Raw genomic sequence first — 24,737 nt, 5'->3', positions numbered from 1 at the left:
CGAATGAAAAGCTTTGTGAATTCGGCCTCTGAGATCCAGGCTGGACGTGCCCAGGCTGCAGAAGTATTCACGATCTTCTCAGATCCACTGGGCGGTAAAGAACGTTTGTCTTTGAGCGTGCCGTCAGGCAAGGGCTTCAATATTCCCCCAGTAAGTTCTCTCTGTCTCACAAACCCGAAGCCCGAGATGAGAGACGGAGGCGGAGGTGAAATGAACTTATGAGCTTCGTGTGGGTTATCGGTCCGCATGGAGTGGACAGTGCAAAGCGAATCGGCAAAGCAGCATCTAAGCTCAGCTGTTCTGTCAGCAGCGCACGCGGAAAGGGCTCGCCGCAGCCTTGACAGCCGTTTAGCGTCGAATCCAACGCGCGCTCGCAGTCAGTCGATCGACCGCCGCGGTGCAGCGTGGACTCGCAGCAGCTGGAGCCATGAGCGGATACCTGGGCGACTTGAGCGCACGTCAGCAGGCTGCTCTCGACAAGGTAGGACTGAACAGTAACAGGTCAAGCTTTATATTATATATATATATATATATATATATATATATATATATATATATATATATATATATATATATATATATACAAATAGTGAGCAGAAAGGTAGACAGGTTAATCAGACAACAGAAATTCGGTTTGCTACCCTACATCGGGAAGGGAAAACTAGGAAGAATAGAAGTAGAAAGTAGAAGGGAAGTAGAATGACTGAGAGATAAATATACTTTGAAATATTGAAATGGTGGTAAGAATAAACACCTGACGAATGCAGAATAATGCTTCGTGCTAAATTCAATTGCGTCGTGTACATCCTTCAGTTGGGCAACCATTTGACTGATACCCGGTGATAAGAAAATTGTACAAATCTCGCCGTTTTTCGACGCAGCTTTAACTATGCACTGGCCGATGCGGAGTCCGGCGTTGACGAGATTCAGTGCGTAAGCTAGTGTTTGGGGAAAGTTTTATTTCTGTGTTTTTGCGAGCGAAAGTCACAACGTGTGGATTTATGACAATTTCTTGTCTGTTGTTCTCCACAGGTAAAGCTTGCGTGATTGCGAAATTGGAGGGACAGTTCTTTTTCTTCTGATCTGACCAGGGTGCTGACTCCCAAACAGTATCTTTTAATGAGCTTGAAACGTTTCTTAAACGGGCAATTTTTGCATTCTGCTCAAGTGCGCGCTACGCCGCATTTCTCGCGCGTTTGCGCGAGTGCATGTAAACGCGCACGTGCTCTTGTTTATTTTATTTTTTAAATATCTTTGTTTCCGTGTAGTGTCAACGATCACAAAGAACAGTTTAATAGCTAGCAAGGAAACTCGTCGCCACTCGGCCACCGCGTCTATGACTATGGCCTTCAAAAGCCCGTAAAAGCCACGTGTTCAATTTTCGATCACGGTTGCCATTTATGTATAGGTGCGAAATGGAAGCACACCCTTGTACAGACATTAAAGTGGACATTAAGGAACACCAGGTGGTCGAAATTGTCCGTAAGTGGGTACACGGCATTGGAGGACCAACTTTTGCTTTTGGAATAATAAACCCATACACTGGTTTTCATTAACACTCAACTATTCTTTCTTTGTAGACTAATGATAGAACCCGCTTGGAGGGCCCCACCAAAATAATGCACTTTTCGCGTGAGGACACGGCGAACAGCTACTCTTCAAAAACGAACACTTGTTGCTCTTGAAGAGTTTTTGGAAGCTAGTCATGTTGACGGGGGTTAAATATTAGGATAAGAAGTGTCCGCACATTTCTCCAGGTTAAAATGACATTCTTTGCATGCATGACGTTTTATGCAGTTTTGTTCGGAAACTGATTTTTGCCAACTTGTCTCTCCTGGAGCGTACTGGGCAATTGTAGTGCGCCTAAATTTTATAGCGTCTGTGGCGTTTTAATTGCATTTCTATGTAGCAATATATCATGCTTTGGGGATTTATTGTAATGTCACTTTACATCTTTGCTTTACTTTTGGTATTGTATGCGACTTGTCATGTATTTCTACGTGAAAATGAATAGCCGGCCCGATCTCTTGGTGCCAACTGCACCTTATTTCTCATGTCGATGAGAAATGCATTGGTCACTGGATCTAATACCGCTTAAAGAAACCATCGCAAAACAACGAACTGTTGCAGCATCTACGGTTAACACTCACGGTTCGCATGTGCTAGTTGCTAGCCTTTGTTTCAACCCTTAAGCCCTTAAGGTCCCTTTAAGTGATTTTTCCCCATTGTATACGACAGCATTCGCACGAGTCTGTAACTTTGGCTTCAGTGACAACAGTTGGAGGACTTAGTGCAAATGCCTAGGTCGCTGTCATATTTTTTCCTCTAGCACTGCATATATTAGGCACGTACGTGCAGCCTTGGCTGCGAGTGGTAAGTTGCTCCTCCCATTTGTGTGTGTGTCTTTCGCGAGCCGTGGAGTAGAGGACATCTGCGCGCGCAATGCTAATATAAATGAAAGCAGGGAATGAAGTTATAGAAACATTTTCCCGTTAGAGCAAGAAATAAAATTTGATCGATATCTGCCCCATTCCAAGGAGGCAGAAAGCAAACGCGTCGATGTGGCATAGCCATGATTCGGTATGAAAGGAGCAGCTGGCCTTGTGAGAAGGATGTGTTGACGGTTGCTCAATCTTTCACCCCACGACAACGCACGTGCTTCAGATTTCAGCGACGATCGTGCTCCTCGAGCACCGTGGTGGACATTCTAGAGCAAGCGCATTTTTTTTCCTTTTTGCTAAGAAAACGTGTTAAAGCCCTGCATACGACATGCTTGACCTTGTAGAAACGCGTCATAGCTCAACAACACGATGAGAGACGCGCAGCGAATTTCTGTTCGATGCCCAAGAATGGCTCATAGCCACTAAGGGGGCGTTGGCCAAGATGCACGTGCTTTTGCAAGTGTTCTTATTAAGACTGTGACCGAAAAAAAAAAAAAACACGAGGACACCTAAGCACTTCTTGTGAGTTGCGGATGCGAAAGCATTAATGACCACACTCTAAAAAAAGTTTACGCCCTTTGAGTCGTATCTATTGCCACACCACAATAAACGTCTTCTGTCTTGTCCACATTTCCTTTGTGTAACGCTGCGAGCCCGGTACTTTCCAGTAACGAACGGCATGCGCGTTATCAGCATGACATAGCCTTGCCGAGAGGAAGGTAGCGTGTGTGGCGTTTTCAAGAAAGGAAATGCAAGCAAGGCAGATGACGATTATTGTTCTGTGGCAGATATACACCCCAAAGGGTGCAAAATCTCTTTAGAGTGCAATTGACCGCCAATGAGAGGCCCTTCGTGATAGGCTCTTAAAACGGTTGCACCCTTTTGGGTGTATATTCGCCCACAACACCAATCGTCATTTGCTTTGATTGCGCTTCCTTTCCCGAAAACTCGGCGCTCGCTACTTTCCTGTCAAGAATGCGGTGTCACGCTGATAACGCGGAAGCCGTTCGTGAGTTGGAAGTACCGGGTTCGCAGCGTTGAAGAAAAGAAATGCGGGCAAGACTGATGGCGATTATCTATGTGGGACGAGATAAGCCCCAAGGATATAAAATTTTTTAAGAGAGTACGAACTCCTCGCGGGCAAGCGAGTACGCTCAAGCGCTTGGCGCGTTTTCATGTGGCCTCACCCAGGTGCCGTTAGAACGCAGGCTTGCGTCCACAAGAAGCGCGCGGATAACGCGGGCTTCCGAGAGCGAGAGCCAGGGTGACGTGGCGTCGCGTCGACACCCTCTCTCCTTTCGCAACACCTGGCGCGCTAGTGGAGCAGCAGGTGCGCCCTTTCGCATGATCTAGTTCCTCAACCTCTCTCCTCAGCGTAGGGTAGCAAACCGGATCTTCCCGTCTGGTTAACCTCTTTGGCTTTCCCCTTTCGTCTCTCTCTCTCTCTCTCTCCGCTCCGTCGAGGCGCGCTCGTGACATGGCGTTGCTGCCAATGGGAATTCGCCTGCCGTTTCGCTGCTACGGACGACAGACGCCGGCTTTTCGCTCAATGGGTAAATTGACGCTTTCGCACCGACGAAAGCTTTGCACATCAGAGCGTAATTTCTGGAAAGAACGCGTCCCCTAACTACTTTCTTCATCGTCATCTAAAAGGTGTGCGCGCTCACTTTTTGTAAGCTGTTGCTATGCAACGCGCCTAGCACACCAAGTGCCTCAAGCTCTGCCTTGTTCGAGTTTATTCTGCTTCTCCAGGCATGTCAACGTGATTTTCAACAATTGGACGTTTTATTTACTCGCGCTGGCACAGTCTGTTGCCATACAGACACTATGATGTCGAAGATCGTTCTGTGAATGAATACATGGCGTAAATGATTGTGAAAGTACGTGATGCCTATAACATGATTGACTGTGATGAAGTTGGGATGTCAATGTTCCATGCCTTAACACAAGTAAAACGAGTGTGATTTGGGATCATAAACACGTATTTCGGCTTCTAGCCAAGCTGGAAATAAACAAAAAGAAAGAACCGTGATCTAATGATTAGAGGGTCGAGCTTATGTGCTTAGAGGGCCAGGATTCAAAACCGACCCGTAAATTCCTATTTATTTATGTTATTTATTTGTAGGGGCGACTGACGAAATCTAGTCTCCCAAGTCTCCCACCTCTGCACTGACAACTCGTTGACGTCGGTCGGACTATTTTGCAAAATATTCTTAAGAGCCCAAAATACCACCGATAGCTATCTAAGTTAATGCATCGCATTAAGTACGCTTTTGGGATAGTAATGATGTACTGCCAAAGTGGTCGCAAAATTATTTAAACTACCGTACTTTGAGTAGAATATTCATAGGGTACACACAAGTCTGCTATCCCTACAACATAACGTACATAATTTCCTCGTATCGCTAAAGAAAACATACTTTCCAGGTTGTTCCGGATGCACTTACTCTTACATGGTGTCGTTTCTGAAGGCGAGAATACTTCTTGCGTTTCGAAAGATCTAAATTTGACTGCCATGGCCAGCCGCTAATAAAGAGTTTCGGAACTCGGTGATTGTATCTACTGGAACATGGAGTGCTCTGCTGTTCAAAGTCGGTTGCTAAGAAGCTTTGCAGGACAGCTGCGCATGGCACTGTCGTCACGCGGCACGAGGAAAGTTTCTTGGGTCTTCAGGTAAAGCTGCCACGTGACTTGGTGCTTTGCATTTGCGGCTAAGTGATAGTGGCGGAAGTTTGGGGAGCGGCACACGCACTTCTTGCATCGAGCTAAGCTGAAATGCCATTGGATTAGCACAGAAGTAATCCAGTAAACGCCTTTTTTTTCACCCACTCGAAACTAACGTTGCAGAGTCATCAATACCGCGCGGTGAGGTTTTTTTTTTCTCTCATCTGAATCTAGCGCAATAACCAAATATACTCTGTTGTCTACCTAGTTATCAATTATTACGGGCAGATAATATCCTGAGTGCAACGAATCTTTTTATTTACCGTGGCCTTTCATTTTCGATGTATCAAACAATAATGTCTAGTAGCCATCATATAAAGAACATTTCTTCTTGATATTAACAATACAAGATTTGCAGAGAGGATGAAGTTTATTTTTCCGCAGCTTCAGACAAACCATGGTCGTCGGTGCATTTTTCAGCCTGATCACTATGAAACACAGTACCATTCCCCCATATTGCAGAAACCTAACCGATTTCAAAGATAACTCAGTTTTCTTTTAATTTCTTAGAACACCTTGTAACTTTATCATTGTATTTCCTGTTATTGCGTAATGCACATAATTCAGCGCGTTCTAATTTTATTTTTTTATTTTTCCTGCAAAATTACACTGGCGTTTTTTTTCTCTTATTCCAAATTGTACCATTGAAGCTTTCGTACCTAACAATTTATTAAAAGCCACATGTTGTATTTCGATCATTTGTATGTTATAACATTTATGAGGGCTTCATAGTTACAAGCTTCGCGTACTGTAACAACAGTTGTGTTTAAATCATAATTGCCATCATCCATAGCAGATCACAATTCAGTTTATAACTACGGTACCTCCTTCTGCATAAACATATCTGGTGACTCCTACTTCACTACTGAAATGAATAAACTGATCCTGATTGTAATACGACTGGTCGTATAAAGCTTCGAGATTACCAAGAAGCGAAGAAAAAGGAAGTTTGATAAGTTGCTAAATAGTTATCATTTTCGCCAATTTCGATGGTTTGTTAATGCCTAAAGTACCGAATAAGTTGAACCACTGAGTCGTCCTGGGATCTTCTCGGCTATCAACGCTAGTCAGGTTTTAGGGACCGAATGCAGAAGGACACTTAGAGCTGCTTTGAACAAGCTAGACGGCTTGCTACTCGTTGCAGAGATAAAATATAACATTGAGATCTCAATAAAAACTTTCCCGCAGTCATTTTAAACTTGTGTTAAACATCCAAATCGCAATAAATTAAGCTTTACGTCAGTGGTGAAGTTCTCAGCCAATTATTTTTATTGAAGCAAGCCAAACTGCTTCCATTCTTGAGCTTAGCACTAACGGCTAAGCGAACTTGGTACAAGCGTGTTGACACAAGCTTCTCGCCTTTTTTTTCTTGTGTGCTTGCTACGGACCGTGGTACTTTTCCTTGTTTTCGTTCTTTTTCTTTCTTTTTGTTTTGAGTTGCCATTTCGAGAAGTAGTCAGCTAAATGGCAAACTTGTTTTAAAATATAATATAGCTGCATATCATAAATATTTGTCGAACAACCTGACAAGTATGATCCGTGCATCGACCTGAACTGAAATTAATTGAAATGTTTAGTAATTTCGCACATATTGATTGCCATACAAACCTAACGGGGACAAAAGAAGCATATTATCGTTTATTATTTATGCTACAGGGGTGCCCGTGTCTCTACGTATGTTTCGACTCGCGCTCTCTCTCTTATTAGCTTCAAGAGCGTCTGATTAATCATTTTGTGCAGAACTCAGTTTTAATGTTTATTCGCTCAGTGAAGCCTTGATGATGATGATGATGATGATGATTGGAGTTTATTGGCGCAAGGGCCAGAAGTGGCCAAAGAGCGCCTCACTGAAGCCATGAATGACACAGTAAAGATGACACGGCTGGAAGGTCTCTGTTTTAAAGCAAGTTGTTTTGTCAACAGCGAAGTCAATTTTACGCTGTCGTTGCTTAACATAACATTTTTACCCGCCGCGGTGGCTTAGCGGGTATGGCGTTGCACTGCTAAGCACGAGGTCGCGGGATCAAATCCCGGCCGCGACGGCCGCATTTCGATGGGGGCCAAATGCAAAAACACCCGTGCATCGCGCGCACGTTAAAGGTCCCCTGGTGGTCAAATTTAATCAAGAGTCACCCTACTACGGCGTGCTTCCTAATGAAATCGTGGTTTTGGCACGTAAAATCTCAAAATTCTGATGATAGCATTTTTGTTCAATCATACTAAAATACTGGTTAGGCTTGTGTAAAGCTTTCCCGTTATATTGAGATCCACACTGTTCAAGCTGTTATTTATTAGGTCTATCAGCGAACTGTTCAACCAACCGACTAATCCGGTGTCCTGTCTTCTGTGCAGCTCCGCGAAGCCGTGGCAGACGTGAAAAAGCCTTCGCACACGGATGCATTCCTGCTGCGCTGGCTACGGGGTGAGCGGGCGAATCGTCGCTACTGACATTCTCACCACGAGTTTCATCACACCAACACCGTCGAAATGCGGTCTGTGCTGGGATAAGGCGTGACCCCATGCCTCTACCCACTGCAGTCATATCAATGCGTACTCATAAAAGCAGCGCGCTTCTTGCTGGTATCGAGCCTTTGCAGAATGTTCAGAAGTGCTTCGACGGGGGCTAGATTGTATGCCGTCACTGTATGGCGTGTGGGTATGGTATGGGCTTTGCTCCAGGTTCGTGTTTGTTTTGTGTTTTCGTGTTAATCTCCCACAGTGGGCCACATTAGCGATGCAACTATATGTCATACAGTATTAAGGAGGAAAGAGAAAAGTAGAAGGCAGGGAGGTTAACCAGAATAACGTCCGGTTGGCTACCCTACACCGGGGAATGGGAAAGGGGAAAACAAAGATCACAGGGAGAGAGAGGAGGGAAGGAAAGAAGGAAATTGCGGCGAGTTCGCTGACGCGTGTGGTCTTACAGAAATCGCGTTAATAGTCACAGATGGCCGCACAAACCCGTCGTCCTTAAGAAACACAAAAGCGCCTTCACCGCTTTATGGGCCGACGGGCGATGGGGGCGGTGTTCTAGCAGCACCTGCACAGAAAGCGGCCGATTGTCCAGTTTTTGGAAAGCTTTGGCAAGTTCTTGTCTCTCTGAGGCATATCTTGGGCAGTGGCACAGCAGGTGGTCAATGTTTTCTTCGGTGCCACAGACCTCGCAAGCTGCACTGTCAGCCATTCCAATTAATGTAGAGTATGCCTTTGTGAAGGCCACTCCTAACCAAAGGCGACAGAGAAGCGTAGCTTCACGTCGAGGAAGTCCGAGTGGAGGTCGGAGTTGCAGGTAGGGGTTTAGTCGATGCAGTCGCGTGAGTCGTAAGTTTGGTGAGTTCCACTCGGTCACTGTGAGACTGCGTGCCAGGTGTCGAAGCTGCTTTGCAGCATCAGTCCTCGAAAGCGGAATTGAAACGCTGTGCTCTCCTTGATGTGCTGTGCGAGCAGCGTTATCGGCGGAATCATTGCCACTGATTCCACAGTGACCAGGTATCCATTGAGAAACGACCTCGTGACCTTTTTGTTGGACATCATGGTAAAGTTTCACAACTTCGTATGTCAATTGGTCATGACATCCGTGTCGGAGAACTGACTGCGTGCCCTGTAGTGCTGGTTTTGAATCGCAGAACACAGCCCATTTTCTAGGTCTTTCAGAATCAATGAATTCCAGTGCTCGACGCAGGGCCGTTAGTTCTGCCGCCGTTGAGGTCGTGACATGCGATGTCTTGAACCGCAGTGTCATTCCTCGCGTTGGTATAACCACGGCACCAGAAGAACTGCACGACGTAGTCGATCCATCGGTATAGATGTGCGCGTGGTTGCTGTACTTTTCGTGCAGAAGAAGTAAGCTCAGCTGTTTTAGAGCAGGGGCCGGTAGATCTGTCTTCTTCTGTAGTCCCGGAATCATTAGATGTACTTGTGGACGGCTCAAACACCACGGAGGAAACGCTGGCTTGGCCGCAGGTGCGTACCCTGAAGTAAACGACGCACGATGTGCACTGACAATACTGCTAAATGTCGAGCAGGGCCTTGCAGCAGTGAGGCTCGCCAAGGGGTGGGAAGGGGTCCTAGCATAATGCCTGAGATGCATACGCATTGTCTCAACGGTAATGTGCGTCGTGATTCTGTTATCCTGCGCAAGGGCAATGGTTTCAGCCGTTGATGCACTGCGTGGTAAGCCAAGACATATCTTAAGGGCTTGGGCTTGAATACTCTGAATCGTACGCAGGTTAGTCTTGCAGGTGTTGGATATTGCAGGCAGGCTGTATCGCAGGAATCCAACGAACAACGCCATGTAAAGCTGTAACATAGCCTGTATAGATACTCCCCAACTTTTTCCTGCAAGGAACCTGAACAGGTGACAGATAGCAGTCAGCCGCTTTTTCACGTAATTGACGTGCGGAGTCCAAGACAGGTCTCTGTCAATTATGACTCCCAAGAATCTGTGACTTCTGCTGTAAGGTATAAGTTGTCCGTTAATAGATACGCCGTAACCAGACATTGGCTTCCTCGTGAATGCCACCATTGCGCACTTTCCGCACGAAATTTCAAGTCCTTGTTCACGAAGGTAGCAAGATGTCATTGTGGCTGCCTTCTGAAGCCGAGCGCGAAGCTGAAGTCGTGTCACACCTGATGCCCAAATGCAGATGTCGTCCGCATAGATGGAAAGTCCTACCGTGCTTGGCAGGTTGTAAACTAACCCACTGAGGGTGAGATTGAAAAGAGTCGGGCTAAGCACTCCTCCTTGAGGGACTCCTCGGCTACCGTAATGCTCGGATGTCGGGCCATTTTCTGTGTGCACGTAGAATGGTCTCCTCTGTTGCAGTTGCACACCCACATATACATCTTACCACCAAGTCCGACGGCTTCTAACGTGCTAAGGATGGCTTCATGGGTGACAGTATCATAAGCTCCTTTAACATCTAGAAACAGAGCAGCAGATAGTCGCTTACAGGCCTTTTGGTGTTGCACATAGGTTACCAAGTCAACAACACTGTCTGTTGACGAATGGCCCCGTCTGAATCCGGCCATAGCATCTGGATAAATTTCATAGTATTCTAAGTACCATTCCAGACGTGTTAAAATCATTCTTGCCATTGTTTTTCCGACACAGCTGGCTAGTGCGATCGGACGGTATGAGGAAATGTCCAAAGGCGACTTGCCAGCTTTGAGAAGTGGAATGAGGCGAGTTGACTTCCACTCTTGCGGAACTGTACCCGTTTGCCAGGAGTCGTTGTACAGGAGCAAGAGTGCCTTCCGAGCTTGGTCTCCTAGGTTACACAGGGCACGGTATGTAATGCCGTCAGGTCCTGGCGCTGAAGAACGCCTGCACAAAGCCAGCGCAGCTTCTAGTTCTTCCATAGAAAAAGGGCATTCCATGCGGGGATCGCGTGAAAACAGTGGGTGGTCGAGCGTTCCCGTACCCATTCCATCGGAATTTGCCTCGCCAGCAATCTTTCTGCAGAAAGATTCAGCGACGTCAATATCACTACATTGTAGATAAAGTGCCAGAGATTTAAACGGGTGGCGCTGACCAGAGGTTGTGCGAAGTCCACGAACAGTCCTCCATATAAGCGACAATGGCTTTCGCGGATCCAGGGACTCGCAAAAGGATACCCCTTGTCGCGAAGCCAGCTTGTTCATTTGACGCTGTATTTTCTTCTGTGTTCGTCTAGCCAATCTCAAGTCATGATTGGACTTCGTGCGTCTGTATCTTCGCTCCGCACGACGGCGAATCGCTCGAAGTTTTGCTAGTTCGATGTCGAAATCGGTGCGGGAAGAACTCCTCGAAAGCAAATGCGTGGTCGTTTGTATGGCATCCTTTATCGCGCCCTGTAGGTTACACGAGGTGCCGTCACGACAACAGTCTTCCATTATTATTTTGTATTTAGGCCAATCGGTGCACTGGATGGTTCTGGAGGACTTGGAGCTAGTCAAACCTTCGATCTTCAAATAGGTTGGGATGTGGTCGCTGCCCCGTGTTTCTAAATCCGAAAACCAGTGCACTCTTCTCGAAAGCGAACGTGAAACGAAGGTTAAGTCCAAGCAGCTGCTATACGCTGATCCACGCAGATAAGTAGGGCTTCCATCATTTGACAAACAAAATTCGTTTTCAGAGGCAAAGGACACCAACGCTCTGCCTCTAGAATTAATTTTGGAGCTTCCCCATAGGTAATGGTGGGCGTTAAAGTCACCAGTGAGCACCCACGGCTGTGGAGCCGATGTTAAAATTCCCCGTAGGCGCTCACAGTCTAGACGGCTTGCTGGAGATAAATAGGCTCCAAGTATTGTGAACGTGAGCTTTTTCTTTTTCACTGTTAAGCAAACGTATTGATTTGCTTCGTCAGGAGGCACTGGGTGATGTACATAAGTCAAGTCACGGCGTATAAACACAACAACCTTGCTGCACTCTCCGTGGGTAGAGGACATAAAGCACTCATACCCGGACAGTCTGATAGGAGCTGACAGGTTGGGCTCGCAAATCACGATAATGGGGAACTGGTGCGTAAAGACAAACTGTCTAAAGTCGGGCATGCGTGACTTAAGCCCTCTGGCGTTCCACTGAAGGACAGATGCATTCTTGACTTCCTCTTGAAACGACGGCATCTCTCGGGCCGTGGTTTTACCCTAGAGCCGCAAGCACCGGACTCAAGGTGTCCAGCACCTGCGGTGCGCTCTGTGCCGACGGGGTTTTCATGCTGCTCAGTAGAATGCGCATGGCGTCCATAAGTGACTTCAGCATCACTATGACTTGGCGATCCTCAGTCGTCGGCCCATCCGCGCTTCGTGGGGATATTGAGGGCGGCGCATTTTGATGTGACTCCGAGGCAGGTTGTGTTCGTGGAAGTGTAGGCCACTCTTCAGGGGGCGAGAGTGTTGCCCCAGTCTTCGTTTTCGCACTGTCGCTCTTTGTGGAAGTTGGCGTTGATACGGTAGCCGCTTTGCCGGAAGATGGTGTATATCTTTCAGTAGACGTGACTCTTCGTGCTGCTCTTCGGTGCCGATGTCGTCGTCGCCTGAGAGTAGCGGCAGCCTCTCTGTGTGTTGAATGGTCCCGTACCATACGTTTAAGTATTGCTCGCTCGTTCCTCACCCGCGGGCAATCATTCGATGAGGCCTCATGAGTACCATGGCAGTTAGGGCACTTTAACACAGTTGCGCGACAGGCATCTGCTGAATGAGATTCGGCGCAACGTGGGCACACGAGGTTATTCCTACAGACACCTTTTACGTGCCCCATCTTGCAGCATTTGTAGCATTGCAGGGGCTTCGGTACGTATGGGCGGACTGCATGGCGGACGTGGCCAACTTTAACGTGTGAGGGAAGGCTGTCTCCATCAAACCACAGCTTCAGGCAACGGGTGTTGCCAAGTCTTGCGATGTGCGTGATAAGAGTGCCTTCTGTAGTTGGCTTTATTAATATCGGTAAGTCGTCGGTTGGTATAGAAATATTGACATCATAAATGACGCCGATAGTGCCACTGCAGCCAGTAGGAATCATGGATCGCACTTGCACTTTGTCGATCTCCGTTACGTGCCGCAGGTTTTGCAGTGCACTACGGTGTAGAACATCTACTGCAAGGACATTCTTCCGTGCGTTTATTCTCACGTCCTTTATCTCGTTTGGCGCGATTCCCTCAAGAAACGCAGAAAGGACTTGCCTGTTTAGGAGTCGCAGATTTGACACTGGGTCCACAGGCATGAAGAGCATAGTGTACGGCCAGCGCTGTTGTGTTGTCTTCACGGTGGAGACACTTGGTGACGATGACCTCCGTAGCAGTCTTCTTTTTGTGGTTCGGCTCATGACAAGCGTGAAATCGTCGTCCGACGAGTCGACGCCGTCCGAGTACAACTCGGTTGCCTCGCTGTCCGTGTCACTTGACGCATTGCCACGTTTCCTGGACGTGACCCCACGTGATGGCTTGGCTCCAGGAAGGTCTTCGAGGGCTTCTTCGTCCATTACCGCAACACGGGAGCGGCAGCTCCCACAGTTTGGAAAGAAACAAAGCGAGACAAAGGTACAAGCGTTCTATGATAGAAACACTTCGTCGTCGTACAGTATTAAGAATGGTGCACTTGATATGGGTCCTTGAATGCGCAGTGGACACTTTTCACTTCTTCCATTACCCCTACCCCTGTTCCCACGTTTACCTTACCTATAGCAAGGAGAAACCACGTTAACCTTGCTGCATTTTTCTTCGTGCTCTGAATGTCTAATAACACTGGTCAGCTGCAAACACATATTGCACAGATTAAGAGAATGAGAAGAAAGCGGGTTAACCGAGGGACCCGATTTTTATTAATCATATCATGAGAAGCCAACAAACAAAGCTAACACTCCCAAGGTTAATTCTAGTAGTAACACATAAATACCCGAGAAAGCGGATGGGGAAACCTCGTCGCGGTAGCTCAACAGGTTAGAGCATCATACGTGTAATGTGAATACGTGGGATCGTTCCCCAACTGCGGCAAGTTGTTTTTTCATCCACTTTCATTCATTTATCATTTCTTTAATTCAGTTCGTAAGTACAATTATACTCCCCTACGTTTTCCTCGGTGTCTTTCTTTGTTCGCTTCTCATGATGTTCTCATGTTTCTTTGTTCGCTTCTCGAGGTGCCACCTCGAGCTCCTCCATTGTAAAAGGCAGGTCCATGCGGCAATGACGGGAATGGGGGACGTCATCTCGGACTGGAGGATCTGGACGTGTCGCTTGGTCTGCCATCCGCGCACAAAAGTCTTCTGCGACATCGATGTCTTGCCGCCCTTGGAAAACCGCGAGCGCCTTGAATGGAAAACGCTGTTCCAGAAGGCAACGCAGACCTTGCACCGTTTTCCAAATGTGAGACAGTGGCTTGCGGGGGTCGAGTGTCTGGCAAAACGTTGCCCAACGTTCCGACGCTAATCTATCCATTCGACGCTGAATCTTTTTTGCATCCTCCTGGCTGCCCTAAGGTCATGTATTGATTTTGTACGCCGATATCGACGTTCCGCCCGGCGACGAAGTGCTCGAAGTCGCTCTAATTCTATGTTGAAGTCGTTTCGCGTGTAAGAGATCGTCAGCATGCGAGTGGCATTTTGCATCGTATTTTTAATTGTTTGCTCTAACCCAGAGGGTAGGCACTCGCGGCAGGCATCTTCCATATCAGATATGAAGTTAGCCATTGAATCGTCCGAATGATATTCCGTGGGCCATATCTAGACAACAAGCCTTTGATGTTCAGATAGGTGGGAATGTGATCACTCCCCTGTGTCTCAATATCTGGAAACCACTTCACACATCTGACGAGAGAGTTGGAGACGAAAGCAAGGTAGAGGCAGCTGCCGTATGTCACGCCACGAAGAAAGGTGGGGCTACCATCGTTCAAGAGAGTAAGACCATAGTTGTAGGCGATGCTTGCTAATCATCGTCCTCTTGCATTTGTCTTTGTACTTCCCCATGCTGGATGGTGTGCATTGCATTGCAATATGTCATCATCTCCTATGATGACCCATGGGGCAGGACAAATACTCAAGATATCCGCTAATCTTTTAGTATCGAAATTGCTGGAAGGCGATATATACACGCCTATGAGAGTAAACAAGAGTTTGTTCTTTTTAACTGTGATGCATATATATTGATTGTCGTCGTGGGGCGCAATTGGTTGCAAAGCATAGGTGAGTTCACGACGAACAAAAACGATGATTTTGCTGCATGCACCATTTGTTGATGACATGATACATTCGTATCCTGACAGTCTGATTGGTTTCGACAAGTTGGGCTCACAAATGACGATGAGTGGAAACACATTGGTGTACACATACTGACAAAAATCTGAAATTCGTGATTTTAGCCCTCTGGCGTTCCACTGGATGACGGACGCTGCCTTGACTTCTATTTCGGAAGGATGGGGTATGGGTAGTCATCTTTCTAAATGAGGGATTCAAGCACTGGGCTTAAGGCGTCCAGCACTTTAAGTGCGCTTCGAGTAGACGGTGTCCCCATGTCCACTAAAATCATTACAACAAATGATTCAGGACCTTAACAGGGAGAGTGTAAGACTGGGGCTGAAGATTAATCAGTTACAACAAATGATTGAGGACCTTAACAGGGAGAGTGTAAGAGTGAGACTGAAGATTGATATGAAGAGGACGAAGGTAATGATAAATAACCTGGCAAGGGAACAAGAGTTCAAGATCGCAAGTCAGTCTCCAGAGTCTGTGCAGGAGTACGTTTACCTGGGTCAACTAATCACAGGGAACCCGGACCACGAGAAGGAAATTCACAGAAGCATAAAAATGGGTCGGATCGCATACGGCAGACATCGTGAGCTCCTGAATGGGAGCTTACCGTTGTCATTGAAAAGGAAAGTATACAATCAGTGCATTTTACCGGTGCTGACATACGGCGCAGAGACTTGGAGGCTGACAAAGAAGCTTGAGAACAAGTTAAGGACCGCCCAAAGAGCAATGGAACGAAGAATGCTAGGCACAACTTTAAGAGACAGAAAGAGAGCAGTTTGGATCAGAGAGCGAGCGGGTAAAGACCATATTATAATAGACATTAAGAGAAAAAAATGGCGCTGGGCTGGCCATGTAATGCGCAGACTAGATAACCATTGTACCACTAGGGTGACAGAATGGGTACCAAGGGAAGGGAAGCACAGTAGAGGATGGCAGGAGACTAGATGATGCGATGAAATTAGGAAATTTGCGGGTGCTAGTTGGAATCGGCTGGCTCAAGACAGGGTTAATTGGAGATTGCAGGGAGAGGCCTTCGTCGTGCAGTGAACATGAATAGAATGATGATCATGATGATGATGATGATGATGAAGATTGTGGTGGTGATGAATTTCTTAAGAAAAAGTCATTTTATGCACTGAAGTATCAAAGTAACTGGAATGCCAGTGCATTTCTTCGCAAAGTTCGGGAATTAATATCTCGAAACTGGTGTCATCTTCAGAATTCGTTCCGAGTGGATCGACCACGCGAGCTGCCCGGCTAGAATTTGTAAATTGCAATATGTGCCACATGGTAATTAGTTGAAAACGTAATTAGCGATATTTGTTAATTATTCAATTGTGCATTTCAGTTTTCGTGTGCAATAATACCCGTATCTCCGAGCAAACCAGCTCACTGACTAGATGTAGTAAAAATAGATACCCAAGTTAGTGGAAGAATTGATAGCCGTCGCCGTAGCATTTTGTCCTGTCCAACCTTTTTTTTTTTTTCATTAGTCTTGTTAGCGATAGTAACTACGTCACGGTAGTGCAACGCACGCGTAATGCGGAGGTTATGCGTTTAGCTTCCACCGGCGACAAGTTATCTTTTCGTCCACTTTCATTTCCCTTTTCTTCATTATTTTCGGCATTCCAATTTAATACCACAGTTAATTTCCCCAATGCTTTTCTTGGCTTCATTGTTTGTTTGCTTTGTGCGGTCATGATGATGTGAGCCCCTCATTTCCCCTTCTTCTCTCGTTTAGTATACATAATAAAGCCAAGAAGCAATGACAAGGTACAGCATAGGGAAATTACTTGTAGTTCTTAATTGAATGAATGAAAAGATAATCGAATGAAAATGAAAGTGGACATACAGGGTGTCCCAGCTAACTGTAGCCGGAGCTCAAGAATTCAATATGCAAAAGCCACGAATCTGGAAAGAGGAAAGGTAATGTTGTTTGTCGTCGCTTGGAGATACTCAGATTATTTTCTTCATTCTAGCTAATTACATAATCAGTCCTGAATAATTAATCAATTTCTCAAATATTATAAATGAATAGTGTCAATGAGAAAATTGTAGAGCGACATGAAAAAATCTCGATACAGCTTTTTGTTGCTCAATAGGTGCTACATAAAAGTTTTTTCCGAGCGTGAAAGAAGCCCGCGAACACACGAAAAGTGCCTCGAGCGACCAGCCGCGCGGCAATTTTGTCTGCATTTGCGGACTTCTTTCACAGTCGGAAAAACAGGAGTGCAGATTTTTTAGGCTAGTCGGTTCGTTGCATCAATTGAAGTCATAGCGCTGGATTGACACGGACAAGAAAGACGACAGGACGTGCTTCTACAAAAAACCCTTTTATATGCTTATACGAAAAACACCTTATGTAGCACGTATTGAGCAACAGAAATAGTTTTTCATGTAGCTATACAATTTTCCCATTTACAATTTTCAACTAAGTATAAGATTTCAGAAGTTGATTAATTAACTAAAACTAATTATCTAACTAGGCAGAAGGAAAAAGATATTTTGAATATGTAAAAGCGACAGCAAAGAATATTACCTTTGTTCTGTCCAGATACGTGTCATTTGCATATTTTTAATCTTTGGCTAAATTTAGCTGGGACACCCTGTATATTGGTGTCATTGTTTCTTGGCTACTTATAATATGACCAGTAAAAACGGGCCCCCTCTGTTTCCTTTCTTCTCTCTCATATATATATATATATATATAGTTTAGATCATGGTTTCGTCCGACAAAATGAGCCAATAAACAGAAAGAAAAAATGAACCTTACGACATGTTGTGGTCCGGGCTGACGGATGAGGTGCATCGCTCCATTTCTATTAACTCTCGGGGTCGTGCATTCGGTAACCCTCGTAAGGCTGCTGTAGCGATGGCTGCACAGCTATAGCCGCCATCAGAATTTGAATAACCTAGAAAAGAAGTGCATGTCTTTTGTCTTGCTCCTTTTTCGTCAGGTGGGAGGCACTTATGCGCGCGCTCTTGCGCAGAGCGTTGTACGGAAATATTGCTTCCTTTTAACTGGTTCAAATTTACTTGCTCTACCCGCGGTTTGAATAATTGTGTCAATAATACTTCGGCACAAAATTCCGTCCTTCGGTATACCCGTGCCCGGAGCGAATCATTCGTAGGAGACAATTCCTCCCTCCAATCATAGCAAGCACTTTGGTTGGAAATTGGTGAGCGTCAGTTTTGGTATGCGAAAAATTAAACTGTGTCAATAGCACGCGTTATATTTTACATGACAATGCAATTTTAACAGTCACAGCAAGAAAGTTTCACATTTTAAGTTTTTCTGCTGTGTTGCGTTCAATTGTGCTGCAATCCAATTACGTGTCTAATTTCTGCGCCTACGTACAGGTGAGATGGTTTTTCCAGAAGTTGTTTACTTTGAGCACATCCAACCTCACATATAATTAACGTATACAGAACATTACGTGATAGAACACAATGAAACGATGTCATATTATTGCTACATTTGTATAGTACAATAATTATTGCAAACACGATGTATGATCACGAATAGATTATTATTCATACTGTGGCATCTGACAAGTATTGTAATCTATTATAATGCAATTGTATAATACATTATCTTTGGATTCCAAAACCGCACACGCATGCGAACTGTTTTTTTTTCTTGTGTCTTTTCATCGTATGTGGCATGACCCAACCAGCCCGAGAGTTTGATGTGTCTAAGGCGGTGCGCATGTACCGTAACGTGAGTACCATTCTTTCTTCAAATGTCAGAATGCCCAATTCGAGAGGCACCCACGGCCAAACAGATAGCTTGAATCCCCTTATACCAATTTCTTTTCTTGTACTGTTTTTTTTTTTTTCAGTTCAACCACGTCATTTTCCATCGCCTGTAACAGATAGCGCTGTTCCGTCTTTCCAGGTGTATTTCTGAAGAGGCTAAAGTTACGCGTTTAAGAAATTGCAATGTCCAAATAATTGAAGAGATCCAGAAATTAAACGCATAACTATTGGCTTTAAGCGGTACTGACAAGGTATTTTCGACTATTCATTCGTCGCGTTAAGTGAAAGGGCTAGGCCGCAAATCCCCACATAAAGCAGTGACAAGCCTCGGAGCACTGTTGATAATTTTGATTTAGCAGCTTTCCCACAACCAGGTTCAGTTGCGTTTCCAGGAGGGTATTGGTCGTGACTTGATGACACATTATGTAGGATCTGGACATTGCAACGTTTTGACATTCGCTCCGCCTCACTTGGTCGCCTCGCACGCTGCTACATTCGTTCTCACAACGAGTAGCAGCATTCCAGACAGCCTTGCGAGCCAGAGTGAGTGTCGAAACGTCGCAGAGTCCTCCTCCCACGTGACCACTTATTGTGTCATGACGTCACAACACGGTATCCTCGTGGGAAACTAAACCGAAACTGGCTGTGGACAAGCTGTCGTGTGAAATTACTTATGGTGTTCTGAGGCTTGTCACTGTTTCTTCTAGAGTTTAGAGCTCTAGTACCTTCATTTGATGTAAAGAACGACTTGTCAAAAATATCATGTCAGTACCCCTTTAATTGTTTAATGCCTGTGACGTAATTCCTAAATTCAAGCAGAGCAGCAATAAAATCATGCCTGTTCAGCAGAAACCATAAACCTCCCGTTTACAGGTATCCGTCCTTGACATACTGTTCGCAGTACATTGGCATTCCAGTTAACAGTTTCTTAAAGCGTGCGTTAAGAAGATCGAGACAGTTCTAACCGACGCGGCAATGCAGTTTTTGACAAATCTTTATCAGTGTTTAGCAGATCTTGTAGGCCACTTGATAACGTGTAACGCACTATCAGGACGCGCTGTTTAATGCACCTTCATCGTTTGGGTAACATATTTACTTCAAATAATCGAAAACAAAAGGTGAATGGCCTCTCGCACTTTATAACAACATCGCAATTAGGCAGGGAAGGAAGTTGGGCTAGTTCGCGCGTATTCCAGACTTGAGACATTGTGCAAGTGCTTATATTGACCAAGCGGGTCGGTGTTTCAGCGATCGCGTGAGGGAACACAGGGCAGCTGTCAGTGCTTTAGTCACTGCTGGCCATTCGGTTGACCACTGCGGCAGGCGCTCGTGCGACGCTCAGTTTCAATGCAATCGTGCGCTCAGACGGCTCCAAGAGGCAGGTCAATCACAAAGAAATATTCGAAGCGTTTTTTTTTTATAAAAGAGCATTGGTGTACGGAAAATAACCAGCGCATTGATTTGTTACGCTAGCTAGATCCGCCGTGGTTGCTCAGTGGCTGTGGTGTTGGGCTGCTGAGCACGAGGTCGCGGGATCGAATCCCGGCCACGGCGACCGCATTTCGATGGAGGCGAAATGCGAAAACACCCGTGTACTTAGATTTAGGTGCACGTTATAGAACCCCAGGTGGTCAAAATTTCCGGAGTCCTCCACTACGGCATGCCTCATAATCAGGAAGTGTGTTTTGGCACGTAAAACCCCATACATAATTGTTTCGCTAGCTTCTGTGTAAGAGCGAAGGAAAGGAAACGCACAATCAGGACGTGCTGTTCAATGCACCTTCATCGTTTGGGTAACATACTTACTTCAAATAATCGAGAGCAACATGTCAATGGCCTCTCGCGCTTTAGAACAACATCTCAATTAGGGAGAAAAAAAAATTAAATTATGGGGTTTTACGTGCCAAAACCACTTTCTGATTATGAGGCACGCCGTAGTGGGGGACTCCGGAAATTTTGACCACCTGGGGTTCTTTAACGTGCACCTAAATCTAAGTACACGGGTGTTTTCGCATTTCGCCCCCACCGAAATGCGGCCGCCGTGGCCGGGATTCGATCCCGCGACCTCGTGCTCAGCAGCCTAACACCATAGCCACTGAGCAACCACGGCGGGTAATTAGGGAGAGAAGGAAGTTGGGCTAGTTGGCGCGTATTCCAGACTTGAGACTTTGTGCAAGTGCTTATATTGGACAAGCGGGCCGGTGTTCGTAGCGGGTCGAGGTTCGTAGCGACCGCCGGTTCTAGGATGCACCGAGTACAGTCCCCTAGCTCGAGCCTCTGCTGCGTACTTGAGGCTGCCGATGCTGCTGACTCTGTGCTCCCGTTCGTTATCTTCCCTACTATGGCCCCGCGGAAATAAAGGAGCCATCTTGGCGAAGTTTTCTGGAAGGACGGTAGAATGGTGATACGGCTTGAGACGCCGAAAGTGGACGACTTCGCGGTTACGACGTCGCATGTCGGACGGCGGCGTTAGCGGCTCAACCAGGTAATTAACAGGTGATGTTCTCTCGAAAACGCAGTATGGCCCGTGGTACTTCAGAAGGAGTTTTGATGCGAGCCCAGGTGTGCGGTGTGGCACTAACAACCAGACGAGAGCGTCCGGGAGAAAAGTGGGAGTCGAGTTCTAGGCGTCGTGAACGGCTTTTTGACGGTTCTGGTCGTCCGAGGTGAATCGGCTGGCCAGCTGGCGACATTCTTCGGCATGTCTGGCGGATTCCGAAATTGGCAGGCATTCGGATGGGTCCGGTCGGTAGGGCAGAATGGTGTCGATTGTGTGCGAAGGATGACGGCCGTAAAGAAGATAAAAGAGTGAGAATCCGGTAGTGGCCTGAGTCGCGGTGTTGTAGGCGTAGGTGACAAACGGAAGAACTAGGTCCCAATTGGAGTGATCAGGTGAGACATACATGGCGAGCATGTCACCACGAGTTCGATTAAAACGTTTCGTGGTACCATTAGCCTGTGAGTGATAAGCAGTGCTTTTACGATGAACTATAGTGCATTCAGCAGGCAGTTGTTCGATGACTTCAGATAAGAAGGCGCGGTCTCTGTCGCTGAAAGGTTCACGTGGAGCTACATGATGAAGGAGAAAACGTCGAAGTATGAAATTGGCAACCTCCTGCGCTGTAGCATTTGGTAGAGCAGCAGTCTCCGGATAACGGGTTAAGTTGCTTACCGCAACGATTATCCACCTGTTGCCGGTAGAACTCAGCGGAAGTGGCCCGTAGAGATCTGTGCCCATGCGATCAAAGGGTCGGGATGGGCATTGTAAAGGCTGGAGTTCACCGCCGGAGTTGTGCGGTGGCGCTTTGCGGTGTTGGCACTCATGACAAGAGCGGACGAAGTTTCGAACAAAATTGTACATTCCACGCCAGTAATAGCGGTGTCGAAGTCTTTCGTAGGTCTTGAAAACTCCCGCGTGGCCACACTGAGGGTCGACGTGGAACAGGGATCAGAGCTCTGATCGCAAGATTCTCGGAATGACGAGTAACCAGATGCGTCCCTCTGGGGCATAGTTGCGTCGATACAGTAGCTGGTCTCGAATCGCAAAAAGAGGAACTTGGCGCCGAAGCGTTCGTGACGCTGGAAATTTCGACGTATCCGAGAGAAGGTCGAGCATGGATGCAGTCCAGGGATCATCACACTGTGCAGCAGCGATAGTGTCAAAGTCCAGAGAGGACAATGTGCACTCGCAGGAGGAGTCGTGACTAGCCTTCGGGGGAAGCGGTGACCGGGATAGCGCATCTGCGTCGGAATGCTTTCGCCAGAAACGGTAAACCACGCCGATGTCGTATTCTTGGATTCGCAATGCCCAGCGGGCAAGGCGGCCCGATGGGTCCTTGAGCGTCGACAGGCAACATAGTGCGTGGTGGTCGCTCACTACGTCAAAAGATCGGCCGTATAAATATGGGCGAAACTTGCCACGCGACCACACAATGGCCAAACACTCCTTTTCTGTAACGCTGTAATTGGTCTCCGCCTTGGTTAACGTGCGACTCGCGTATGCGACGACGTATTCTGCGTGGCCAGGTTGACGCTGTGCCAACACAGCGCCAAGGCCTACACCGCTTGCATCGGTTTGGATTTCGGTCGGCGCTTGAGGGTCAAAATGGCGAAGAATGGGTGGCGTCGTGAGAATACGGCGCAAGGTTGTGAAGGTGTCGTCACACTCTGGAGACCATGATGGGAGATCTCTAGCGTCACCAATGAGCTGCGTGAGAGGGGATATAATTGACGCAAAGTTTCGAACGAATCGCCGGAAGTAAGAGCAGAGGCCGATGAAACAGCGTAGCTCTTTCATAGTGGTAGGTTTTGGTAACGCAGTAACAGCATGTAGCTTCTCGGGATCCGGGCGAATGCCCTCTTTTGACACGACATGGCCTAAAATTGTGAGCTGACGAACAGCAAATCGACGCTTCTTCAGATTAAGTTGCAACACGGTGTTGGTAAAGCAAGTGAGTACGTGCTGGAGGTGGAGCAGGTGCGTTGCGAAGTCAGGGGCGAACACCACAATGTCGTCAAGATAGCAAAGACAGATTTTCCAATTGAGGCCACGCAGAACATTATCCATCATTCTTTCGAGCGTAGCAGGTGCGTAGCAAAGTCCGAAAGGCATGACGGTGAATTCATACAAGCCGCCTGGTGTAACAAAGGCAGTTTTCGGGCGATCGGCCTCTGCCATCGGAACCTGCCAGTAGCCTGACCACAAATCCAGCGAAGAAAAGAACTTGGCTCCCTGAAAACAGTCCAGAGCATCATCGATGCGTGGTAATGGGTAGATGTCCTTCAGCGTGATCTTGTTCAACCATCGAAAATCAACACAGAAGCGGATGGAACCGTCTTTATTTGTGACGAGGACCACGGGAGAGGCCCATGGGCTCTGTGAAGGTTGAACGACGCCTCGACGGAGCAGGTCATCGACCTGGTCTGCAATGACGCCACGTTCCGGAGCGGACACGCGATATGGTCTTTGTCGCAGTGGTGAGTGAGAGCCAGTGTCGATGTAATGCTCGATCGTCGATGCACGGCCAAGAGATGTTTGCGCAACGTCGAAAGAACGGCGGCGGTGCTGAAGGATTGCGAGAAGTTGAGATCGCTGCGAATGCGTCATATCTTCGGCGATGAATGGGCTGAACACACCAGTCATGTTGAGTCGGATACGGAGAGGGCACTCAGTTCATGGAGGGCAGTAGAAGGCACTTGGTCGAGGACGGAAACAATTCGTGGTGAATCGACCGACTCGACGTAACCAAGGCATTCGAGGCGGAGCAGTGATAGCGGCGATGAAAGAGAGAGAGAGAGAGAGAAGGGAAGACAGAAAGGCAGGGAGGTTAACTAGACTGAGTCCAGTTTGCTACCCTACACGTGGGGAGGGGAATGGGGAGTGAAAGAGGGAGAGAGAGAACTTAGGTGTAGGACGTCTACAGTCTGGCACTCAAGTCTGTTGCCCTCAGGTAGCGAAAAAGCACTCGAACTGCTTTATGGGCCAATGAACTACGAGGCCAGGCCCCCAAGATCTTCGCTTCCGTAAATGGCCTGTCATCCAGTCTATGTAAGGCACACTGGAGAGGCACACTGGCACGGCGATGAAAGATTATTGTAAATGGGCATCGTGCTGACACCGGCGGCAAGGTCAAGAGCTGCAAAGGGCAAAGGAAGCGCTTTTCTGGTAACAAAGTGATGAGAGGGCATGAAGAAAACCGTCCCGTCGGATATGGTACTACAGAAGACTGGTACGAATGCTGAAGAGCACGGAGGAATACAGGTGTCTTCTTTCACGACAATTTTAGTGGCAGGATGAGCATCGACCGAGGCCATGTCACCAAGTTGGAAAAGTTCAATCTCAGCCCGAGCGCAATTCATGATGGCATTGTGGCGGGAGAGAAAATCCCATCGTAGAATAATGGCGTGGGAGCCCGATGAAAGAACTATGAACACAATCGTGTATAAAACGTCCTGTATGGTCACACGGGCAGTACAAGCAGCGGTAGGGCAAATGGGTTGAGCACTCGCCGTTCGAAGCGACAATCCAGACAAAGACGTGGTCACTATATGAAGCCAAAGGCAAAACCTGGCATCCATAACTGAAATAGCGG

The 24,737-nt window shown here is 47.0% G+C and overlaps 1 protein-coding gene across 2 annotated transcripts in view; it reads left to right on the top strand.

Moving 5' to 3' along the window:
* Window positions 1-224: 224 nt before the first annotated feature.
* LOC140212798 (SEC14-like protein 2) overlaps window positions 225-24,737 on the top strand; it is a 73,280-nt gene continuing 48,767 nt past the window's right edge. Inside the window, exons 1-3 of one of the 2 annotated variants that reach the window (XM_072288716.1) lie at window positions 360-481; window positions 7,518-7,587; window positions 18,564-18,607. In XM_072288716.1, the coding sequence (XP_072144817.1) occupies window positions 428-481; window positions 7,518-7,587; window positions 18,564-18,607 (168 nt within the window). In that variant the 5' untranslated portion in view covers window positions 360-427. Of the gene's footprint in view, window positions 482-7,517; window positions 7,588-18,563; window positions 18,608-24,737 lie in introns of both variants that reach the window. The other variant, XM_072288715.1, reaches the window with a different exon arrangement.

The sequence above is a fragment of the Dermacentor andersoni genome, chromosome 6 (assembly GCF_023375885.2).
Source record: "Dermacentor andersoni chromosome 6, qqDerAnde1_hic_scaffold, whole genome shotgun sequence".
Lineage (NCBI taxonomy): Eukaryota > Metazoa > Arthropoda > Arachnida > Ixodida > Ixodidae > Dermacentor > Dermacentor andersoni.
Note: the sequence above shows the minus strand (reverse complement) of the source record. Positions and strands in the feature narration are given on the sequence as shown.